This window comes from Hyposmocoma kahamanoa, unplaced genomic scaffold, assembly GCF_003589595.1.
Source record: "Hyposmocoma kahamanoa isolate Upper Pololo Valley unplaced genomic scaffold, ASM358959v1 100021, whole genome shotgun sequence".
Taxonomy (NCBI): Eukaryota; Metazoa; Arthropoda; class Insecta; order Lepidoptera; family Cosmopterigidae; genus Hyposmocoma; species Hyposmocoma kahamanoa.
In genome coordinates, this window is record NW_020653200.1 from 10,931,811 (window position 1) to 10,956,189 (window position 24,379).

General features: G+C 37.4%; 1 protein-coding gene across 1 annotated transcript in view; it reads right to left on the reverse strand.

The window, feature by feature from the left end:
- Positions 1 to 93: 93 nt before the first annotated feature.
- Positions 94 to 24,379, reverse strand: part of LOC113228689 (chondroitin sulfate proteoglycan 4) — a 33,390-nt gene continuing 9,104 nt past the window's right edge. The window contains exons 8-24 of the mRNA XM_026462045.1: positions 20,972 to 21,199; positions 20,310 to 20,597; positions 18,442 to 18,639; positions 17,436 to 17,542; positions 15,999 to 16,134; positions 13,945 to 14,120; positions 12,208 to 13,573; positions 11,807 to 11,988; positions 11,059 to 11,212; positions 9,790 to 10,281; positions 9,052 to 9,247; positions 8,043 to 8,198; positions 6,038 to 7,896; positions 5,696 to 5,931; positions 5,355 to 5,505; positions 5,013 to 5,157; positions 94 to 4,697 (exon numbers count right to left, since the gene is read on the reverse strand). Of these exons, the coding sequence (XP_026317830.1) occupies positions 5,053 to 5,157; positions 5,355 to 5,505; positions 5,696 to 5,931; positions 6,038 to 7,896; positions 8,043 to 8,198; positions 9,052 to 9,247; positions 9,790 to 10,281; positions 11,059 to 11,212; positions 11,807 to 11,988; positions 12,208 to 13,573; positions 13,945 to 14,120; positions 15,999 to 16,134; positions 17,436 to 17,542; positions 18,442 to 18,639; positions 20,310 to 20,597; positions 20,972 to 21,199 (6,030 nt within the window). The 3' untranslated portion in view covers positions 94 to 4,697; positions 5,013 to 5,052. The remainder of the gene's footprint in view (positions 4,698 to 5,012; positions 5,158 to 5,354; positions 5,506 to 5,695; positions 5,932 to 6,037; positions 7,897 to 8,042; positions 8,199 to 9,051; positions 9,248 to 9,789; positions 10,282 to 11,058; positions 11,213 to 11,806; positions 11,989 to 12,207; positions 13,574 to 13,944; positions 14,121 to 15,998; positions 16,135 to 17,435; positions 17,543 to 18,441; positions 18,640 to 20,309; positions 20,598 to 20,971; positions 21,200 to 24,379) is intronic.

The window sequence follows — 24,379 nt, forward strand, 5'->3', positions numbered from 1 at the left end:
GTTATATTTTATATATCCAAATAAAAAACGTTGGTATTATTTATATATTTTATTAAAAAATCCATTAACTACCAAATCGGTACAAATTAATAGACAATTCTCAACTTAATTTAATATAAAACCACAATATTACTTTTAAAATGGCACATAGGAAGTTGGCGTTATTTTTAGTTTCGCTTAAAAATTGCATTAATCAATTCAGGTTACTAACATTATAAGATTTTTCTATTCTTACAGAGTAACATAACATATTATTTTTAATTTAGTACGGTTACCCTAAATATTGCAAAATTATTTGATATCCGTTGTTTATGAAACTGTTATCAAAATTTAGCCAGAGAAGTATAGCGCTGGATTGAAGTATTACTGTTTTCTAAAAACCAGCAATGGAAATTCTATAACATAGGTAACACTATTGTAGGCACATTTTCATATCTCTATTTAATCTCTATTGCTCACTCATTCGTTTTCTTATGGAGCATTTACACCGGGTGGACAGGTAGTCTTCGCGTGCCCGCCGAAGACGGCAACCTATTCAATGTAAACACTAAGAGCGGTTACACACGGCGATTTTTAGCAGCGATACAGTCGCTATTCGTCTACCTTTACACACGCGCGCGACTTTAAGCAGCGATGCAAACAAGATACAAACGTGATGCAAACGATACAAACACGATGCAAACGTGATGCTAGTTTTAATTAATTAACTAATTTATTTATTTAATGTATTTATTAATTTCACTTTTAAATTTACAATGAATAAAACAAAATAATGTGCATAAGCCTATACAGATTTTTCGTTGTTCAACAAAAGCGACTGTATCGATCGATGCAGTCGCGCGTTTGCATCGATAGCAACTGCAATGCAAACGCGCGTTCCACTGTTTGCATCACTGCTAAAAGCCGCCGTATTTAACCACTAAGCAAGTCATTTGACGACTCTAATTCGCTACCGACCTAACCACTTACAGGCAACTCGGTCGCCTTAGGCAAGCGACTGTTAACCAAGCTCCAACGAGTCGGCCGCATCCCACCACGATGCGCGTGATAGGCGCCAGAGAATACCTACACGATCCTTTATTCTCATAAGGACAGATATCAGTTTGTTGAACGTTTTGATCGATTTATCGTACGAAAATTAGTGGTGCGTGATAAGTGCCAGAGAATACCTACACGATAAGTTTGTTGAACGTTTTGATCGATTTATCGTACGAAAATTAGTATTTATGTTGACTTGGTTATATCGACGAATGTGACAGTCGACTCCGTGTAAACAGCACTTCGACTGCGCCGCCTTTGTTTATCGAAAAGGCAGCAGTCGACTCGTTGTAAATAGCGAGTCGAATCCCACCTTCGTCGGAATAACCAAATCAATATGAAGTAGTCTGCCGAAGACGGGAGTCGACCCAGTGTAAACACGCCATTAGCATCTATATGTATGTAATTGTACTTAAGATGCACCGTATGCAACTACCGGATATTCTACAAAACTAAAACATTATATAGCCAGCTCTTTGTGTTATAAATTTAGCTATACTGATTTAGCATTAACCTAACAATTATATACTATTCAAAATAAAATAGGACACTTTGATTTTACATCTATTATTTCAATACGCACTAATGTACTTGACAAACCTTTTAAACGTGTTATATCTATCCAGATGATATTCTATTATTTTAATTCGAACAAGACAAATGGCACCAGTTTCTTATGTCATAACACGCTTTACCGTCCAAGTTACATTTTGACATTTAATCGAAGTGGACCCTATTTATTTTTGTAAACCTGCAGTGTTAAAAAAGATGTTAAAAGAGTATATAAGAAATTTTATTAAATGGTACGGAGTAAATACTCTCAGAGACCTTGCTTAAAAAAACTTACAACTATCCATAAAAGTACTCGAATCTGTTGATTGTCTTTTCAATGAATAGAAAACAAATTGTCTAGAACTGGTTGTAGGTTTCTTAGGGAATAGTTTTTCAGAATCATTGGTAGAGTCACCCCATGAAATATTAAGTGTCCATTTTTAACATCTTTTATAAATACTATCAATCCGCTTTAAAACAAGGAAAACTTGGTATAAACAATATATCATCGGTCTAAACTGGACACTAGAATGTTCAGTCAACAGCACGTTTTACACCTTTCAAGGTGCTAAACGTGCTGTTGACTCCATGTTCTAATAAGCTGCATAGATTTAAATTTTAATCTTTTATGTAAAGATCGACGTGCCGTTGTCCGCATATGGCTGTAAAATAATTCTAGCGTGGTGTTTTGGTGGAAGATTATGTTCTTTGTAAGAAATTGTGCAGTCTTAGCAGATGAAATAATTGTCTAAATATCTAAAGGCGCATTTACATCAGAGCAATATTTTACAGAATTTCTGACCTGTTTACAGTAGCAGCAACTGGTCACCATAGTAATGTGAACAGATTAATAACATTTAACATAAAAATAAATAGTATTTTTTACACATACTTATGGGTACATCGTCGAACTTGGCATCACCAAGTCGGTGGAGACGCGTCCAGATCCGCCTCAACAATACTTTGAAAATGGCACACGAATGCAAAATTTGCCTGACGTAGTGGTCATATTCTCTACATTGTGCACTCACACATTCGGTCGTCGTAATTGCTCATTTTAAAGTTAATTATGAATAACTTTGTTCAACGTACAAAGAATTTAATTTCTTACTTGTATATAGTACTCATGAGCCAAAGTTGTTGTTGTTACCCAAATGTTTAGCTTGCTCCGATATAAAGGTGTCTTAACCATTGACACCTAAGTTATACTCGAAGCGCGTGCTTGGAGTATAACTTAGAACTATTTCCCATATCAAATTAGCAATATACGGGGTTATTTGTAAAAGACAAACAATCTCGCAGGTATAATCTCTGTATTACTAACATCATAAACAGTAACTTTTGCTCCGTGACTTTTAATAATTCACCAGATTTTACTTTCATACAAAAATAAATATATTCAAATAGATCGCTCTAAACGGTTATAAATCTGTGCAAAACGCAGAAGCGAGTGTGGGGGACATCGATTGCACGTCTGAATTTATTACGTTAGTACCAAATACACATCTAAGAAGTGTCAGATAGTACGACAATAATATTATCGTTAATAAAAATATTACGTTTCTAAAAAGTCACGGAATAAAAATTGTTGTCAAGATATTAGTGCTAAGGTCCTGAGAGGTTGTTAGTTTTTTAATAATAACCCTGTATACAACTTGCAGACGTGTGCAATTACTCTATAATACTTCAACAATAACTGTGACGTTAAGTACATAAAAATTAAACTTACGCTATTTGTCGGCATTCTTTGCCAAATTGAAATGATCAATCTGCCACTCCCATAACAAATGATCAGTAAAGTAGTCAACTAGAAAGTATATATTTATTTTATCAACTTGAGTTAAAGCTGTCTAGAACATTTATACAGACGTCATGCGAATACATTGCAAAAAATTTAATTCCATTTTACCAGTACACACAAGTTTATACAAAACTTGTGAGGCCCCACACACAGTGCGCCTCAACACGGTGAGACTAAATTTTTATACATAGTTATCAATATTATAAAGAAGGATGTGTGGAACTCGTAACTATACTTCTTTTCATTTTTATGCCCTCACTGTTTAAAAAAACAGAAAGGAGACTTATTTAAGCATTCTCATTCCTAAAATAAAAAGTTGGCGTTCAGGTACTCCAAGTATCAACACAAACGAACGTATGTATTTGTATTTTGTTCGTGATTGTACGTAGAAATAGAAAATCTAAAACATTTTTTGCAATACATACGTACGTAAAGTTACAGTTCCTTAAATGTCTGATTAAATGTGGTATAAACTAACTGGCAATTATGTTAACAGATTAACTATAATGAATAATATGGGTAAAATATATAATTAAATTCATATAACCTTATAAAAACTAGTTAAGAATAACAAGCTTTGGCACTATCATTGGCTTTGTTTTGCACCATAGAGAAATTCCGAAACAAGTTACAAATAGGCGAATAGATAAAATACATGAATCGCTGCAAGGTGTGTTGGTAGCCCTACCATTATTTATAACGCTCATTAAATGGAACATATTACTGTGTAGATGCCAGTGTTGAAGTCCATCAATACAGAGGTTGTCTCGTCTGTAATGATGAAGTCAATAACTATAGTATAGCAGAATGATATTAATGCGTTAAATAACCTAACCTCATGTCCTAACGAGACAACTAGAATATCTTCTGTTTATTAAAAAGAAAATGTACTGTGTAACATACGAAGAATGCGATGTTAAATAATCGCATCGCGTCACAAAATTCATAGCAGTTAGGACATCGCACACACCTAAGATTTTGAACTATTAAATATAATCGAGTCGCTAAAACAGAGCTCTTGTTTCATTCTTATACCAATAAATCGTCCGCTAAGGAATATCACATATTGGTCTTATAAATAGAAGAAACAAGTAGCTGTTCCAGCAACTTTCAAAGTATACTAATACTATGCAAGTTATGTCACACATCGTAATTAGAATTATTTAGAGTGTAATCTCACAATTTTCGTGTTCGTTCGACACGAGGTAATTACTGAGGAGAAATGGAGTAGGAACTAGGTCGACACGCCGCTGGTGATGACATCGTTTCAGAGTCACGCTCTTGCTTTCACGCGCAGTTAGGGTTACTGGACAAATAACAAGAAAGTAATTTGCAATCACAAGTTTCTAGTATGACAGATAGCTTTCGACAACTTTCAATACGGCAAGACAGGCATATGGTTAAAAGTCCCACGCAAGCGAACTGCTTATTCTCTACGAACCTGGCTAACGCCCGTTCATGCCATTCGTGTTCGTTCAAAGACGGCTCTTGTTAAGTTATCAAAGGTTAGGCAAAGCAGTGTGCGTCTGTATCTTTAGTCACTGTTGAAACGGTAAGAAATTAAATACATAATAACTTGTCATCTGACAATGTATAGAAATACAAGTGTAAACAGTATTACCGCGCTTAAGCACCCTCGGCAATGTTGCAGAGTCCGCGGGTCAGACCCAGTACTGGTTGCGGCGCAGCATTGGGTTTGGCGCGACACTGCCCGCTCGGATGGGATACGCCGACTCGCTCGCCTCGTAGCTACTCCAGTCCTCCGCCTGCCAACATTATTATGGAATTTAGGATGGTTTCTTTCGGAAAACAAATATTGCAAGAGTCTTTGTTTCAAGTTTGTTAACCATAGTAAAAGCTACTTGTTCATAGAACAGCCAAAAGAAAATCACAATAAGAAAATTGCTTATTTACGAGCCCAATATGTTAGGTAACTCTGCAGTTGAAGAGCACAGATACTCACGTCAGTATGGTCCTCAGTGCCATAAGGATACCTCGTATTGAGGTCCGGCAACGCGGCGTCGGAAAGCGGCGTCACTTTGCACGCTACACTGCCGCCCGACGGCAGCGGCGTACTTGCACTAGTGTGGACCGACTGCTCCGACGACACGTAACTATGGAAAAATGTATTTACGTTATTATGAATTCAAAACTTGTTCACTTTATTTATCAACTCATATATAGTCCATAAGCCAATCTTAAGAGTAGGCAGTTAATACGGCCTATTTAACCACTCAGGTAAACTAAGCTATCACTTGTTTAAATATATAATATAAATTATTCTTTAATGCAGTTATTACATACCGCTTAATGGGAGGCGTGCCCTGCGCTGGCGATGGCATAAGATGGTCTGGCGGTCGCGGCAGGGGTATCGGAGCGACTCCCTGCGTCTGCCCGTGTATTTTAGCCAGCGCGTTTTGATCTCGCAACAAGTACCGCCGGCATTTCAAAAGCCCAAATATCACCACGATGGCTAGGATAGTCCCGGACAAAGCCATTAGAATCATCATGTAGTATGATGCTGTTTCGCCATTTGCCACCTAAAAAAATTAGATTTTTCAAAAAGATGCCGCATACGCTAAAGGTTCAGGGTTTAATAAGGCAGGCAGTCGCGATAAAAGTCAGTACAATAAAAATTTAACTTACAGGTACCCCCTCGTGACTTTCGGGATCATTGGGCCCCGGCAGATCCTTCTTCAGCCGGGTTCCTAAATAGATCTTTACTTCTCCCGCAGCAGGTTGAAACATAGTCGAAGACAGTAAAAATTTGAAACTATCTTCGACACCATTCAATTCAGAGATTTTTTTCTTCGTAACATAGTAAATAACTCCAGCTTTTATATCCTCGTGTGTGAAGTATGTTATTTCTCGCTCTCTTGCACTAGTTTTTCCACCAGAACTTCTGATGATTTTCTTTATAATACCGTGTCTTGGTTTACGTATTATATTAAAAAGAGGATCACTGGCCGTTAACGTTGCTAGGCTAGACGCGTCCATAACGTTTAAGGTTATCTTTACTTTGCCACTTTCAACTCCTAAATCATTTAAGGACATCAATGGTTGAACAATTACATCTAAATTAAATGGTTGGGTAGAGTTACTATTATGAACGTAGGCTATGAGTTCGAAGCTATCGTTAGCTGTTGACATATCGTTTTGCATATACCTTACAAGTCTGTCTAGCAAATCTTTGTGAGAGAAATTACTAACGGATTGTCTTCCGACATATATTACACCATATTGGGGTTGTCGCGTTATATTATACCAGACATTGGATTTCTTGGCATTGGTTTCTACATATATCTGTTCTGTGGTAAGAGTAGCAATGTTATGGCCTTGCTGCAAGTACAATGGCCGTAAAGATGTAGCATTCAATGCAACAGGTATAACGTCTATAGAGAATACAGTGTAAGTAGGTTTGAACTGTCCATCCCACACTCTGAAATAAAAAGAAGCTGTTTGCAACATTCCAGAGTGCTCGTATATAATTTTGCCATTGTTAATGTCTTCTTGTGTGAATTTGCTAATGGACTGTGCTTCGTCAATTGATTGATTTTTATCCAGCATTATTATTCTACCCTGTGTGGGGCCACTGATTATATCATATTGAATCCCCGAAGGTTTAGTATCGGCGTCCTCTGTGAGCAAATCGTTACGAGTCAAAGTGTAGTTTTCTCCTTGTACCACTTGTATCATGGGTGTCTCAGTTAATAGTCTGAACGGTTGATCATTGACCGCTATAATATTAATAGGTATGGTAACATTACAAAGCACTACGTAATCTGGTAAAAGATAAAGTGCCATGTCAATTTTGTCTTGTACAGTGTCTGAACCATCGTGTTCGTAGTTCACTACTCCACCTTCGAGTTGCGCTTGAGTCAATGACGTCATGTAAGGTTTGAGTTCGCCATGCATTGGCTGAGACCACTGGGCTTCAATCAGAGGTTGTCTTAACCCTGCTTGTGTTTCCAAATATGCAATAACATTTGTCACGTTCACTTTAATTGGAATTTTATTACCTTCTTCAACTTTTATTTGAGGAATATGAATGAATTTAGCAAGACCACCAGAAGACACAGAAATATCAATGTTAAATATTTGATCATTTATAGGTTTAGCTAACGCCGCTTCAATAGTGAAGATAAAGGAATCATTTGTGTACAGATCCGAGAACGGGTGAGTGTGCTCGTAGTACACAAGAGAATTGTTTACATCTTGTTGAGTAAACTGTTTCACAGTACGATGGTGTGTATCTCCTGCCATCATAATCAATCTCCCTAGAGTAGGAGCTCGATCAACTTTATAGACAATCGTTCTAGTGTGATCGGAACACTTAGACATTAAAAGGTAATTATTTAACGGTTCTCTCATCAGTGGAAACACGCGGAGATTTTGCTTTCGAATGAGTTTTAGCGACACCGATTTTGTAGATATGAGGAATGTAATTTTAGACAGCTCGTGTAAGCCGTCTGTTACGTTGAAAATCATTTTTCCTTTAGTGCCATCTGAAATGAATAAAACCATATATGTATATCACACACTATGATCAGTGTGTGAAATTTTAACATGATAGCAAATGCCACATTTGTCAGTTATTTTTGGAATTAAATTTGTAGGCGATGCTGAAGTTGCTTCTAAAAATAACACTTACTCATGTGTACAAAAATGACTTTGCCATTGTCAATATCCGCTTGTGAAAAGTGATTTACAGGGGTCTCAAGGTCGCCCTTCATAGCTATGTATCCAGACACGATGTCCACCACTTGAATTGTCACGTTTTCTAGAGGAGTGTCAATGTCGTTCACATCTGTTATCAGAAATAAAAGGAATCAGCAAGGCAGAATGTTTGCGATAACTAAACAAATATAATGTAATGGATTGGCCAAAACGTCTGTGCGCTTTGCCACTAGCTAACTTTAAACAAAAAAATGTACATTATATTGTGTATAATTATTTTAAAAATAATATTATTTCAACAATAGGCGAGAAAGTTTTAATTTTGTAATTCATTAAAAACGTACAGAACTGCTGAATCTGGTGTCGTATTTCATCACGACAACGCCAAAGCACAGACATCTTTAAAAATTCGTTAAAAACTATTGAATATTCCGTTGGGATATGTTATCTCACCCACTGTTTCTAAAGACAAGAATTTTTATGAAAGGGGAATTCTAAAATTATCCGAAAGATAAGAAAAGATTGTGGATCAACATGGCCTACGTATTTTTATTTATACTTTGATACCGCACGGACTTTTTAGCAAACCCAAGACAATCACTTTAAAAATTCATTTTTACTGTCAACATACGCCAAAAACATATCGACTGTGAACTCGCAATCGGTACTATCTCAATTTTGACAATTTTACAGGATGAAGAGAAGAATTGTTTGCGTATTTATATAGCATCTGATTTTATAATAAAAATACGTAGTTTTTAAATATTTTTATCACACATGCATTACGCATTTTTATTTAATAAACCAGATGCTATACAAATGACACAAAAAAATGTTAGTCTTCATAATGTAAAGTTGTCAAAATTGAGACAGTACCGGTTGCCAGTTCACAGACGATATAGCAAAGGCGTAGTCCTGGACATGATGTCCAGTTGAACTGTTAACTCCTAGTCACACTACTAAGGATGAAACAATTGACTTACAAAGTTCGTTCCTGGTAAAGGTGAACGTGCCGCCCTCCCACACGCAGAGACCGGTATTCGCAGCGACTATCGGTGTCTCATCGTTTACAGGCACGATATTGATTCGAACTTGGAACGGTTCGCTCTCCTTGCTGCTTTCCGTTATAGCAATTACTTTGAAAAAGTCTGATGATTCTTCCGAGCCGTCGTTAACGTACTGAAAACAGTATTATTAAGAAAATTAATTAATTAAATGCAGTTTCTATTGATCTTTTAAAAGCGCAAGAATATATCGTCCACAAAACTCAATCACTGTGGAAGCAACGGAGACTGAAGGATCCTCGAACACGGTAGAGACATATAAAGGCTGTAGTAAAACGCTTAATCTGTGTGATGTTTTTAATAAATGCCAAACAAACCAAGCCAATAGCATGTCTCAAACTCCCTGTACTAGAACAACGGAATTCTGGGGCACTTCTCGGAATACCCAGACCAGAAGAAATTTGACGTAGAATGTATAGTGACATATCTTTAACAGATAATTAAAATCCAAATTACAAGGGAAACTATACGCCATATGCGTTTGTATCGATGCAATCGCGCGTTTGTATCGATGCAGTCGCGCGTTTGCAACCGCGCTTTTGCACCGCTGCTAAAAGTCGCCGCGTGTAACCACTCTTAGTCCTTAACAGAGACTGCCAAAATCGTCTTATTTGAAATGAGAGATTCGAAAATAATAATAAACTACTATGTGCGTACCTGTATATTTCCAGAATTTAACTTCAAAACAGGCAATACGTTGAGTTCTTGATCAGCCATGACAATCTTACCGAACTTAGGCTTCTCAACGACTTTGTACATGACGACTTTGCCTCTGTAGTACTCTGTGACAGTACGGAATAAATCTGGTTTTATACTAATCGGTTCTCCCTCAACGACAGTAAGGTTCGATGCAACGACATAAAAATGTTCTGGGATAATGATTATGGTTAATTCAACATCTCTGAGCCACACTATTCCGTTGGTAACGTCCATTTTAATCCTGTCCCTGGTGCGATTTACGCCTGATTGTACGTAGACTAGGCGGTTGACATTAATTATTGACTGGTCGAAAACTTTGGTCTGCACCGGCTCGTCGTAATTTTCGATATCTATAGTGCCTGGCGTAGAAGTGATTTCTAACCATCCATGGTAGGGACCTTCTGTTACTTGATACACTATGTTTGATGGTTCGATTTGCGGATGCATAACCTGTGAAAAAAAAAGATAGTGATCGTTGACACCAAAAGACCTGGAGGTCTGCCACGAAATACTGTACTACGTGATTACGTCCACAACGAAGATCATACGTGTAGTACAAATGTTAATTTTACGATGAAAGTAATGCCACAATTCGATACGATAGCTGTCATTTGACGTTTTGGGCTAAGGTATCCACAAATACTTGTGCCAAATGACGAACTTCGATCGTTGCCTCGTATTTCATGGTAGACCTGAATAATGAGGAAAAGCCTCAAGGAAAAAAAACAGTGTATAGCTGAAACTTACAATTTTACGGAAATTCTAAAATGAAATAAACTCAGAAACTACCACAATATTTAAATAATCTCAGTACAGAGTACTAAAAAATCCGACCTCAAAATTTCGTGAAATTACATATATTTGCCAAGTTTTATTGAAATCTGTTACCAGAACGTGCGCGAACCCGAGTGCGTCCCCTGAATTGCCACCATTAGCCGAGGAATATTTTCTTCAAATTTAAATTGAACTTTCTTTCTCTTTCCAACAAAAAAAAATTATCATCAAAATCTTAGACTTCTCATGTAACATACGTACAAAAATGAAAAAACACAATCGAATTGAGAACCTCCTCCTTTTTTTGAAGTCGGTTAAAAAAATCAATATCATATTATAGATTTTTCGAATGTAAGCAAAATATATAATAATACGTTATGTATTTTGACATCTCTGACGAATAAACAGATAGCCTAGCACTTTATACCTTTAACAATAAAAAGAACTACCTACCTCGAGCACATCTCTCGTAACGTTGACACTAGTAGATTCTTCGACGATAAGCGGTTTGCTAACTGTTACCCTGAGTGGTTCCCAATAACAGGACGGAAATATTTTTATCGGATACATTCCTTCGCCCCATGTGTCGAGGCACATTACTTTGAACCTGTATAGTAAAGACACACATTAAAAATTGATGCAATTAGCTTTGCTTGCTGCCTCTAATCTCGTCCGTACTGGGAGAAACAATTGTAATAAAAAATTGATGGTTACGTTGACACCGTTTGTATGTGTGCGCAGTCTAACAAATAATGAATAACCGTTTCATATAAATGTTTTTTGCATTATTGTAACAAAACATTTTTCGTCCACAATAGCACACAACGCCTTACTTTCTCAAACTCATATCTTAAAGCACGAAGTTAATGAAATGCAAAAAATGGATTGTTGAAACAAATTTTGCAGGCTGATTTCACACCACATTTCCTTCATATTCACACACTAGCTTTTACATATTCTTAAAGTAAAACAAAAAGAAAGTTTTGCCATCTCCTGAATAGCCCTGCAGGCTTAGCATGAGCCCGAAGACAAAAATTATCTATTCTTCGAACTGTCAATTTTCTCATCATTTTCGAGAGAAAATTGACAGTTCGAAGAAGAGATAACTTTTGTCTTCGGGCTCATGCTAAACCTGCTGGTAACTGGCACTTCATGTAGGCTAACAATCCTGCAAATAAAAATACAGACAAGTAATACTTACCGGAACTGGTCAGTAGGTGTTTTAGGCTCTCGGTGTCTATATGCTACACGTCCCGCTGCGACGTCGAGCTGGGTGAAAGAATAGGCGCCCTGCCCTTCTCCTACTTCAATAGAGCCGTGTTTAGGCTCCTGGATTATATCGTATCGAAAGTCTTCTTCAAGGCAATTCATGTTTGTATCCACCTGTAAGTACAATAGCTACAGAATACTTTTAAATAAAAAAATAACTAAAGACAGCCTTAAATAACTAATAGAGGTGCCCGCCATTGATGTAAAGAATACGCTTTTGGATTATGCTGTATAATCCAAAAGTGTATTTTTCTGTACATGAAAGATGTGAAAATAATCAATTAGTCTTAACATTAGGATATTCAAACAAAATACAATTAATTAGAAACGAACCTGTAAGTCGTTAGACGTAATAACAACTGCTTTCCCATTCTCGACAATAGAACCATTCGTAGGGTACATCCTAATGAACGGCGGCGAGGCTTGTATCTCCAAATTTCCATTCACATCAAAAAGACCATCAGATATCCAAAATGCAATCTTCCCATACTCTTTACCTTGATGTTTGAATAGCACGAGATTCTTATTTACATCGTCTTGAGTGAATTGCGCTATTTGTTCTGAAGGATTATCAGCTCTAAATATACCTCCGTTCGGGGGATCTTTAGTATATCTTTGTACTGTATAGACGATATCTGATGGTTTTGTATCCAAATCAGCATCTATGTAGCTTAGATCTCGAGGTGTAATGAGTCTTGCGCCTCCATGTACAATGTGGAACACGTTGTCGTTCACTCGCATAGGACTGTTATCATTCTTGAGAATAATATCGATATGGAAGACGCCTACGTATTGGAAATCCTCCGGTTCTGGACTCAAAGCCATGAAATGGAAAGAATCATGTCTACTTTCAGAATCATCGTGAGCATAGTACACTTTGTCAGAGTTCAGTTCTTGTAGCGTAAAGTACGTCGTATTATCTCTTACAATTTTCAAATTATCATTTATCACTTCAATTTTACCGTGCTTGGGCAAGTGAGTTATGTTGAAAACAAGATTGGTAACGGCGTCAGTTTTGAAATTGAGGTGTGTGGCAGGAATAGCCATTCTGGAACCTTCCATGACCTGCAGTCTTTCTAAGGTGGTATGGACGCGGCCCGCGCTGTAATCAGTACTAAGCGATCCAGGTGTATGTCTTATGGTCATTACTCCTGTAAAATTCTCGCATTCTGTCGCACCAACGACAAATGAAAACTCATCTTGTATATGGGAATACGCACGTCTATGTAACCTGTACCAGAGCTGGTCGGTATCAATATGTTGCTGAGTGAAAGTACTGTGCGTTTGTAGGTGATGTTTTCCTGACGAAAGATGCAGTATACCATACTTGGGAGGCCTTATAATGGCATAAAAAATTCTATCACTTGGTAAATCTAGTGGTCTCGTTTTAAATTTCAAATGTTGTGAAGATATGAAAGCTTCTCGCGAGTTGTTTAGTACCAGTTCTTCGTTGACTGCTTGATAGAGTTCGAGTTTGATGAAGGTCAGTCGAAAATCATAAAGTGTGTTGGTTCGTATTGTTCCAACAGAGGCTTTGAACTTGAATTCGTCGTGGGATGGACTACCTAGAAGATGCATGTATCGAACTTTACCGAAATTTACCATTTCGTTTGTAAATGAATCCACTGTTTGCCAAGTCCCATCGAGCACGCGCAGCCGTTCTACGACACCGAATTGCGGGGGCTTCACTATGTCATACCTGCGAAAATTATAGGGGCTTAACTTTCGTAATAAAGGTACCAAGAGGTCTATTAAAAAAATGTAACCTATCACAAACTCGATTTTTTTTTCCGAAATAACATTTGTTCGAATGTTCATTACACCGAAAACCGAATCATAACGAAACCATTGTTCTTTCAGGATATGTTGGATGTTTATCGTAAAGACACGATTAGGTTAGGTTAAGTTAGGTTTAAAAGAAAAAACACTTTCCTCTCAAAATTACTTTCGAGGTTATGAAAATTCGAGCAAACGTTATTTCTGGAAAATGTCTTTTCGAACTACTGATAGGTAACCAAAAAAATAGTACTTTTCATTTAATGCGATAAGTTGCTCAAATATGATACTTACTTGACTTGCACATTCGTTTCGTCTGCATTAGTGGTAAAGGTGAGATTGTCAGCAGTAATAATAGCATACGAGTTGTGCACGAGTTGCAGTCCGGTGTTATTAACCAAACGTACTTGAAGTGGTACTACTGATATCCTCAACACTCCGGGACCACTTGTTTCTATCCCATCAGATACCTGGTGACCAAAAGTAAATAAATGTCTAATATCATTAACAAAAGTTTCACATGTGAAACAGAAACATGGGCATTCAGAAATCATGATTCACACCAGTATTTATGAACAAAGACAAGTCTCAAGAACGACTCAAGTCATTAATTGGTATTTATGAACGATTTTTACGACTCGGCTCAATCTTATTTCGGTCTCAGGATCGAGTTAAATCGCACTTACATAAAACCAGTCTTTAGCTGTCTTAAATCAGGGGATCTACTCTCGATCTACGTCCGACATCCGTCCGAAACAATAACTGCCAAATAAGCAATACTTGACCAAATGAAAAGACGCGTGATGCGAATGAAGCTTCATACTGGATACTTGTCTTTTGATTGTGTCGCATATTACTTATTTGATAGTAAATTGACAGTAATTGTTTCGGACGGATGTCGGACGGAGATCGAGAGTAGCCCCCCTGACTCGGAAACATGTTTTCTTTTGAGTAGCTCTGACATTTTTTTTTATTTTACCTTTTTGTATAATACCAAATGACGAGACGAAAAAGTCGTGCGCTTGGTGGTAAGCGACACGCCTATCCCTAACAGTTGCAGTGCCACTCAGAGCTTTGAATAGATCTTATGGGCACCGCCACTGCGCCTGTCAGCCTGAGATATAACTTGACAAGTGTGGCTGTAATTTCACCAGCACCCTTACCCTTTTAAACCGAAATGCAGTAATGCTCACATTAGTGCTTGGCGGCAGAAATAGACAAGGTGGCAGTGCTTCACTGGACGAACTCTTTCACAAGGAGCTCTACTAGTACTAAAATTTCAATTTACGTGTTTGCCTACCTTTATTTTGCTTTGTTTATAAATTTGTATTAAATTATTTTAATAATGGACGACTTTGAGGCCTTCATGGCTAATTATCTGGAGACCGAAGATGATTACCGCGGTGCAAGAGCACCTAAAAGATATCTGACGGACTCTGGCAATATCTTAAATGTACTGGACGACGAACAGTCAGAACAGATACACATCAAATTTTCATACCTGTAAAGGCTGAAAAGCCTTTACAGGTATGAAAATTTGATGTGTATTCTTCTTATTAAGTAAGAAAGTAAAATAAAGTACGAACTATTTGATATTTACGAATATTATAAAAGAGTCAAATACCACTGTGGGGTAAACGGCACCACGAGGCTAATCCTCTAGATACTATTTCTAAATACCTTACAATTTCAAAATACTTCTATAAATCCTTGTATCAATAATGAAAAAACAAATATCAAAAGTTATAAGTTTATAAATACCCTATTATGTACCTAGCTACAAAGGAAGATGTCCAGTCAAAAATCATCAGTTTTGTTTACTGCTATCAACTTGTTTTGGTTTCTCATTTCAAATAGGTTCAGAAAAGTGCTATGGAACTTACTTTGCCTGTTCCTGAACTTACTTGGTGAGAACCCAAGAAGTTTCATACTTCAATCATTTCAACAAACAGTTCAACACATTTTTAAGATATAGAAATAAGTCGTATCCCAATGTATCCCTCCAAAACTTCAAACTGGAATATCTTTAATTCCAAACTTCTTGGAATAGTAAACTCAAAACCAAATTTGTTTAATAATTTAAACTTTACATTTTCACACATTGCATATGCATACAGGCTATATCAACAAAAATTTATGTGGGAGTTCGCCATTGTTCTTTGATAAATATTGCACTTATACAATACCAAGACGTAAATGTTACCAAAATATAAAGCGCGGTTTCCGTCACACTTCAAATTCACACGGGTATGAGTGACAGACATGACGTCCTATTATAGCCTAAAACAGCCGATTGTCATTTGTGTTCTGTTGTTTAGGTTATTCGTAACGCCTAAATATATACAAACCTGCAAGGTCAGTCTTATCGAAGTTTTGTTCAACTGCTTATCTCCAGTAGCTCCATGGACATAGGATATGATTCCACTGTCTACATCTTGCTGGGTGAAGGAGTCCACAGGCTGGCCGGAAATTTCAATGTGACCACTGCAAAAATAAAACATTATTTATTTTATTTAAGATTATTTATTGTATCAAACACATAATACACCAAAAATGAAACCTTGACACTCTGAAAGTGAGAGCCTTAAGTGATATGCAAAGCAAGGTCTCACTTTAATGATGCCATCGGAGTAAATGTAGACTACCTCATAGAAAGCATTGTGATTTAAACGACATCAAAAGTACTATTTACATTTAAGGGGATCGTCACGCTCCTATGTAATCTAATAGCCACTAGATGGCGTTGGTAAGGCGAAATAAGTTTTTACGATTTTCGCATAATTGGTAGTTAACGAAAGAAAGCTTTTTTTCTTCTTTCTGTCTCAGTGCTACCGACAACACTACTGTTTCTACCAATTATTTATCAATATAACTTTGGACAGTGTTGCGACCACTGTTTCTAACAATTGCCTGTCAAACTTTTGAAAGACGAAATGTCAATGACACTGGGATGTATAGCGGATCGTGATATTACATCAAATAAGCAAACAAAGAAATGTTATGGATTTCAGACGAGACTTTCGATTATCAGCCAATCAAAATCAATTCAACATGTATAGCTCCATTTTAAGCTATTGATCGGTGCAAAGAATACAATACGAAATTCAAACTAACCATTCACATTTGCTTAAATTAGTTATCCTTTGATAGCTCATGGAAGGTTTTATTATAGTAAAATAAGAAAAGTATGGTAACTTCGTACAAAGTAACAATGCGGCTTGTATTTGTGCGTTCGCATAATAATGAAAGGCGGGTTAGAACGACCAGTGTGAAGGTGGTTTTCCACCGGGCGGCGAGGCGAGATGAGAAATGGCGAGTCGAGACAAGGATTAAAAGTTGTATTGCAAAATTTCAATTCTCTCTTAAATTGAAATATTTGTTAACGTAATATTGAACTGTAATGCTGCCTACATAGAGTATTATACACTGCAAGTGAAACACGATGTTTCGTACGTGCTCGCGATGGCTATTACTACAAAAATACAATGGTAAGATTTTGGAGTACAGTCGCTAACCACAACCACAGCGTGATCTCGAGCGAGTTTTTGGTGGAAGTAGACTGACGAGATTTCTATTTTCGTTTCGCCTCGCCGGTGGAAAACCACTTTTATGCAACGCAAGTGCATAGTGAAATTATGCTAATGTGTGCATGTAAACCGCGCTGCAACGTTTGTATGAAGTTACCATACTTGTCTTATAGTATACTATGGTTTTATTTTGTCCTTCACTTGGAAGACCAATGTCTGGGCAAGGGAAGTTATCACGTTGATAAAGAAATGGTATACCTGTTCGCCTCATTCCTTCCATGAAGTACAGTGTACAAGAGATCTTCTGGAAGCGTATCAGGATCTTCAGCTTTGAGTATATCCGAAGTTATAACCTTTCGAGTACCCTACAAAAAATAATTATGCTATATTGATAAGAAATCAGATGAATGATGGGTTATAGACGATTCAATGGGCAAAATTGAACGCAATATGCATGCAAGTATTATAGAATTGTGGGGTTTTTTTTTTTTCGATTACCGCTATAGAAATCTTCGGTCTCATCTGCCAGCATTTTTGCTCAATTTTGCATGCACTGAAACATCTATAATGGGCTCTGGTTTAAGAACCAACAGCAGATTCAGATATCTTCACTGTTTTACTAGGTGAAAAATGAACCTTAAGCTGACATTACAATAGACCTTGTCTGAGAGAAATTGGTTAACAGTTAGAAAAAAAATTATTACAGTTAGTTTGAAATGCCCAGAAAATTATATGACTGAAAAATTGTTATAAAAGTACGCTTAAAAATTTAGAAAGCGGGTATTGAGCTCTAAATTAATAGTAAGCAAACCAATAATTATTTTTTTATTTTAAAAGCTGTAAGTAGTTCTACAAACAAAATACTCACACACTATATAGTGTTAGACGGGTGTCGACGAACTTGTGTCATTAAAATAAACATGCAACTACTCAAAAGCAAAAAATAAAATTAATTGAAGCGCTTGGAACACTCTGAAAAACAAAATTGAAACAATTAAAGGTCATTAAATAATAAAACTAATACATGCTTCATTTATGAGACATGCAATATCTATTGTGAACCTAAGATATGTGGGTCACAAAGAAATGGACCTTCTAAATTCGACGTAATAATTATTACACATATTTTTTAAATACCACATAATAGTCGTATATTTGATACATGATACATCTATCTATCTGTCTATATTTGGGTAATATGATTTTTCAGTACATGACGTTCCGGGAGGAAATTTTTAAGTCATTCGTTAATTATATGACATACCTGTGTCAACCTTAGCACTTTGCCAGGCAGCAAATTGAGGACGGGTGGGTCATTGACCGGCGTGACGTTGACATGGAGAACGAACGTGTTTCTCCCTTGCAGATAGCTCGGTAGTGTGAATTTAGCCTCTGGAATAAGTTCCATGTCGAGAACTATTGCGTCTTGATGATTCTCTGAACCGTCATGGACATAACGAACCTGCAATACATATTCATGAGATGTATTCAATCAATCAATCAGGCTATTGCAGTCCACTGCTGGACATAAGCCTCCCCAAGTGTACGCCAAGGTGCCCGATCACCCGTTTTCCGCATCCAACCACTACCCGCGACCTTCTTCAGATCGTTGGTCCATCTTGCAAGGGGACGTCCTACATTACCTTCTCTCTCTCTCACTCTCGGGTTATCGAGTGGAGACCACGTCCGAGACGTGGTCTCCACTCGAGAACCCGTCTACTCCATCGCTCATCGGTTCTGCGACATTTCTGGACGATGTCCACAACTTTAGTCTTATAGGATAGCTTCGTTCTGGACTTTGTCCCTTAACGAGATACCCAGCATAGACCTTTCCATAGCTCGCTAAGCGACGTGTAGTCTGTGAGCCAGTTTCACCGTCATATTCTACGTCTCGGCTCCATAAGTCATGACCGGAAGGACGCATTAATTGTAAACCCTGGTCTTCAGGCACCGTGGGAGTGGTGACGAGAAGACATGACGCAGTTTCCCAAATGCTGCACAACCCAGCTATTTCACGCTCGAAGTTGTCTCTGCCTAGTTGCAGGGTTTGTCCGAGACTATTGCCCGAGGCAGACATAGTCTCGGACAACTTCGAGCGTTTCGCCATTAATCGAAATCGGCTCCGGGATGACGAGCTCATTGAACAAGACCTTAGTCTTGTCCAAATTCTTCCGAAGACCGACCGATAATGAGGCAGCGTTGCGGCTGTTCAGCATTTTCTGCAGATCCTGCAGCGATTCAGCCATTATAACGATGTCGTCGGCAAAGCGAAGGCGTGTGAGAATTTCGCCATTGACATTGACCCAATCCGGTCCAATCAAGTGTCTTGAAGACGTCCTCCAGAGCGTTTGAGAACAGTTTCGGAGAGATAACATCTCCCTGTCTCACGCCTCTGTGCAACTGGATGGGACTTGTCTTGTAGCTTTGTACTTGGACGGACATCGTGGCCTTGCTGTACAGATGTCTCAGCACTTCTACGTACCGCCAATACTTGGCATCGCTGCAAGGATTCCAGAACAGCCCAGGTTCGATGGAGTCGAAAGCTTTCTCGTAGTCCACAAATGCTAGACAGTCGCTGATTATACTCTTCGGACTTCTGTAAAATCTGTCGAACAGTGTGTTCCGGTAGCTGGAAAGCGTCAGATCTTCCGTCGAGACGATTTGTGAGGACTCTCGAAAACAGCTTATAGACGTGGCTCAGGAGCGCGATAGGTCTGTAGTTCTTCGAGAAGGTTTTGTCTCATCATGAGATTTACTATAACACCTTATTTAAATTATACTAATAATAGTGGTTTAAAAGTAGGTTGCACTGTACGAATGTAATAGAAGCGGCTTTCTAACATCCATTATTAATTCCCAGCGTATCTCTCATATAAAGAGCTTCCTCAAACGGTCCAATATTTCCACGTGATTAATTTAACCAACGGAAAAGTCAAAAGTAAACTATCGTAGTTTTTTTCATGAGACTAAGTGATTGGGACGAGTTATTCGCCCACGTAATGGGTGAGTTTGGGCCATGAAAAAGCAGCGATATACCTAAAAACGGATTTTGATAATCATTTATTATAAAACGAAATATTTTATCATACAACCGCCGATCAATATAAGTATTCACATGGAATGCGTACATACCTTGTCTCTCGATAAATCCATAAGTGTAAATGTCTGTTTAGATTTTTCTCCTTCCATGTAGCTCGTGTATTGTGGCGAATTTCGTTGCAGTGACAAATCAATCGCAATTCGACCGTGTTCGGGAGACTGGGCGACGTGAAGTAGCACCCCCGAAGGGCGAACGCCGTATTTATGGTGGTCTAATACAACGTCGATGTTCTGGGTTGTGATTACAGCCACGCCGCCTTCTTGGACGGTCAAAGGATAAAGCGCTACTAGTTCTAATTCGCTGCTAGATTTGGAAAATACCTGAAAATCGATGTTATTTGAAGACAATTTCGAATGATTAAATGTTGTGCTACGTGTTATACAGCAGTAGCGAGTGTGGTTATTTGCAATAGGTAAAGATGGATAGGTAAACGCCTTGCTGACTTTCGCAGTGTCACCCTCCTAAAAATGTATTTCAGTCGACTACGGGTCAAATCATTGCTCAAAACAAGTGAATTTTTAAATACAATGTGAAAGTTGTACGTTGGAAAAATAAATATTGCTAAGATTAATTAACTTCTTAAATATAACATTTACTAAAAGTAAATATAATGTTTACCAAAAGTGACCATAAATTATACTTTGGGAGCATGTAGTTGATACATTAATTATTATATAAAACGGTGTGTATTTACTTTATATTTCTCCGCGTAATCAGGGTTGATGCAAAGTTCAGAATCGCATTTGCAAGTAAAGTGATCCACGCCATGTTGTTCACATACAGCTTGCGGCACACAAGGGGGATTACTGGGGTTCGCGTGGCATGGATACCACCACACGCATTTCGGGCTCACGCCGTATGTCACCACTGCGTTTGGCAGACCATACATTTTGTCATCCACCTCTATTGGTTTTATACAACCCTGCGAAATTGAGAATGTTATTAGCTTTGATGTAATAAACCCATTAGAAATTTAGTTATCTACATTTCCCATGACATACCTCCGCAGCAAAGCGAGTGCGATTGCTTTTCCATGAAGTTTACAGTTCGGTTGCTTAAACATTTTCACTTATTTATTTATTTTTGGCATTTAAAAAGAGGTACAATATACTTAACTAAAACATAGTCCTACAAAACTGTATATACGTTTGACTGCAGGATCGAAAAGTCTCAATAGAGCAAATACTTACAAACTGACACTCAATGTAGATAAAAATGCTTAAATAATATAATTACTAACTACTCAACAAAAAGCTGTGAAATAATGATATTTCAACATTTTTTTTAAATTAAATTTTTTTAGTTTCATGTAGTAATGCAGTATGTGAATTATAAGCTTATTAAAGACCCCAGCTTTCTACTTAGAGATGACCCGTAAGTTCACTCAAGCGTATATTTACGAAATCTTAGTTGTAATTATCGAATTTTTTTTACATTTAAAATCCGTTAACACAAAATCTTGAATGGTGCTCTATTCAAAAATACATCACTAATAAAAAAACATTTGATGAAGCTTTAGATTCGGACTCCCGCTATATGCCAAATAAGCCAATAATTTCTTGTAATATAAACATTTGCCTACCAAAAAATGGAGGTCGGGTCTAACACAAAAACCACGAAAAAAATGTCCGAAGTTAACCTGTGCCAACGTAGTGACATGAACGAAATATAAAAAAACTAAAACATTAAATTTAAATTGTAACGTCATTACAGTACTGCTTACAGTAATTTAGCTTGCAACAATTTAAAGGGCCCAAAAACACCATATTCAGCTTCTACTGGAAGCGTAACAAAATGCACCATATTTAGCTTCGACTGAAAATTACTTGAACACAAGAGTAATGGAATAACCTTTATTGTAAATATCAATTATTTTTTTTGTATATTATTATGTCCAATTTTGTACAAATTCACTTGAAGAAATAATAAAGAGTTGGGCAGATACATACATACAAATATTACTAATGTGAAAATAAGCGTGTACTATAAGAAATATACCGATATTCCAACTAAACTTAAACTCAAATATCCGTAATTCCGAAAACCGTTACGCTTTTAAGTAATTATGATCCTTCGCACAAAGCCAAAATTAGCTTTTGTTTTGCAATATTCATAGAAAAATACATTTGACATTATGAAAATTCGAGCCAACGTTATTTCGGGCAAATGTATTTTCTGACTTCTGATAGGTAATCCCTAGCCGTAAAACGAGTACACCAATATGTTGTTAGTTATTGCTAACGTTTAATAAAAAGTCATTTTAAAAATAAGATTAAAATCAACACGACTCTATAGTTTCTTTGTTCCAAATATTTCAATCGCTCATGGTTCGAACAATTGAAAATGACCAGTTTATACAGTGTGTTACGGCACGCACTGTACAAACTTTAAGGGGGTGTTTAGTATTCAATATTATGTGAAAAACACTAATACATGTGGGGTCAAAACTCGACTCCCTAGGACGGGTAGCCATTTTGATTTGTTATACTTAGTTTACTAGACGTTTGTTCTAAAATTATCATATTATGAGAAGTAAAAGCAGTACGAACATAAAAAATATTTTTTCGGAAAGCTAAGATTAGCGGCAATTGAATAAAATATCTGTCATGTACATAAAAAAGTGGGGGATTGCCTAAAAAAAATTACGAATGTAAATTTTTACCAAAAAAACTGCCGAAAAAACTAAGTTTTTGTAATTTAATCCTAAAATAACCAAATTAAGGTACTGTTTTTGTGTATGAATTTTAAAGTATTTCAGCTGTTCTTAAAAACAAGACCAAAATCATAATCGTATGTCTACAATTCTAAGTTTTTACTACTCGAACTTAGTATCTTAACAACACAAAAGATCGCTCTCGGTTACAACAATGGCGATGAGTTCAACCATTTATTACCTGGCTCACTCTGCCCAGCTTGCAAGTGTAAAAGGGACAAAAGATAAGCCCCTAAGCACAATCCTGATTGAAAAAAAGTTCTAAGGGAACTTAACGGTTCGACAATTAACAGTCAGTTGTTACTCTCTACTCAGACAACACATCTTGACCAAAAGTGCTTTCGGAGTGAAATTTATTGTTGATTCGTCATGAATAATCAGCAGTATTCAAGTGCGCATATTGCAGATATTCATTTCATCTATGGATTATGCAATGGTAATGCACTGGCAGCAGTTCGTGAATACCGAAGGAGATTCCCAAATCGGCCTACACCTAATCACCAGACATTTCGTGATATTCATAGGCGATTGGCAGAAAATGGTATTCGTCAACCAGTAGGTGAACGTGCACGTGAAATACCAGTTTATGATGAAGAAACTGTTCTTAATATGATCTACAGAGATCCAAGATTAAGCACGAGGCGAATTGCTCTCCGACTTGGTATGTCGCATTGGACAGTGTGGCGTATTTTGAAAAGTGAAGGCTTATATCCTTACCATTTTCGACGCGTGCAGAATATTAGTGATCCGGACTATGCAGCACGTTCAGTTTTTAGTGCGTGGATTAATCAAAAGGTGCGGCAACAGCCAAAGTTTTTAAAGATTTTATGGAGCGACGAAGCTTCGTTTACAAGAGCGGGGATAACCAATTATCGTAATTTACATATGTGGATTACCCAAAACCCTCATGCAGTGAGACCATCCTCATTCCAGCATGAGTTTTCTGTCAACGTTTGGGCTGGTATTATTAATAACCAATTAGTTGGACCGGTGGAGTTGCCGGAAAGATTAAATGGCCCAAGATTTTTGGAATTTTTAAGGACAGAGTTTGTGGAATTACTCTCAGAATTGCCAATCGCACGTCTCCGAGGAATGTGGTTGCAGCTGGATGGAGTCCCGGCTCATTTCGCCACAGCTGTGAGACAGCACTTGAATGAAAATTATCCACAGTGGATTGGAAGAGGCGGCACTGATGCGTGGCCTCCGCGTAGTCCGGATTTAACTCCATTAGATTTTTTTTTTGGGGTTGGATGAAACAAAAAGTTTATTTTAACCCAGTGAATACGAGAGAGGAGCTATCGGCGCGCATTCGTGAAGCTGCTGAAGAAATTCGTGCAAATCCCGAAATTTTATATCGGGCCACGCAGCAGCTTGCCTTCTAAAGGGGGG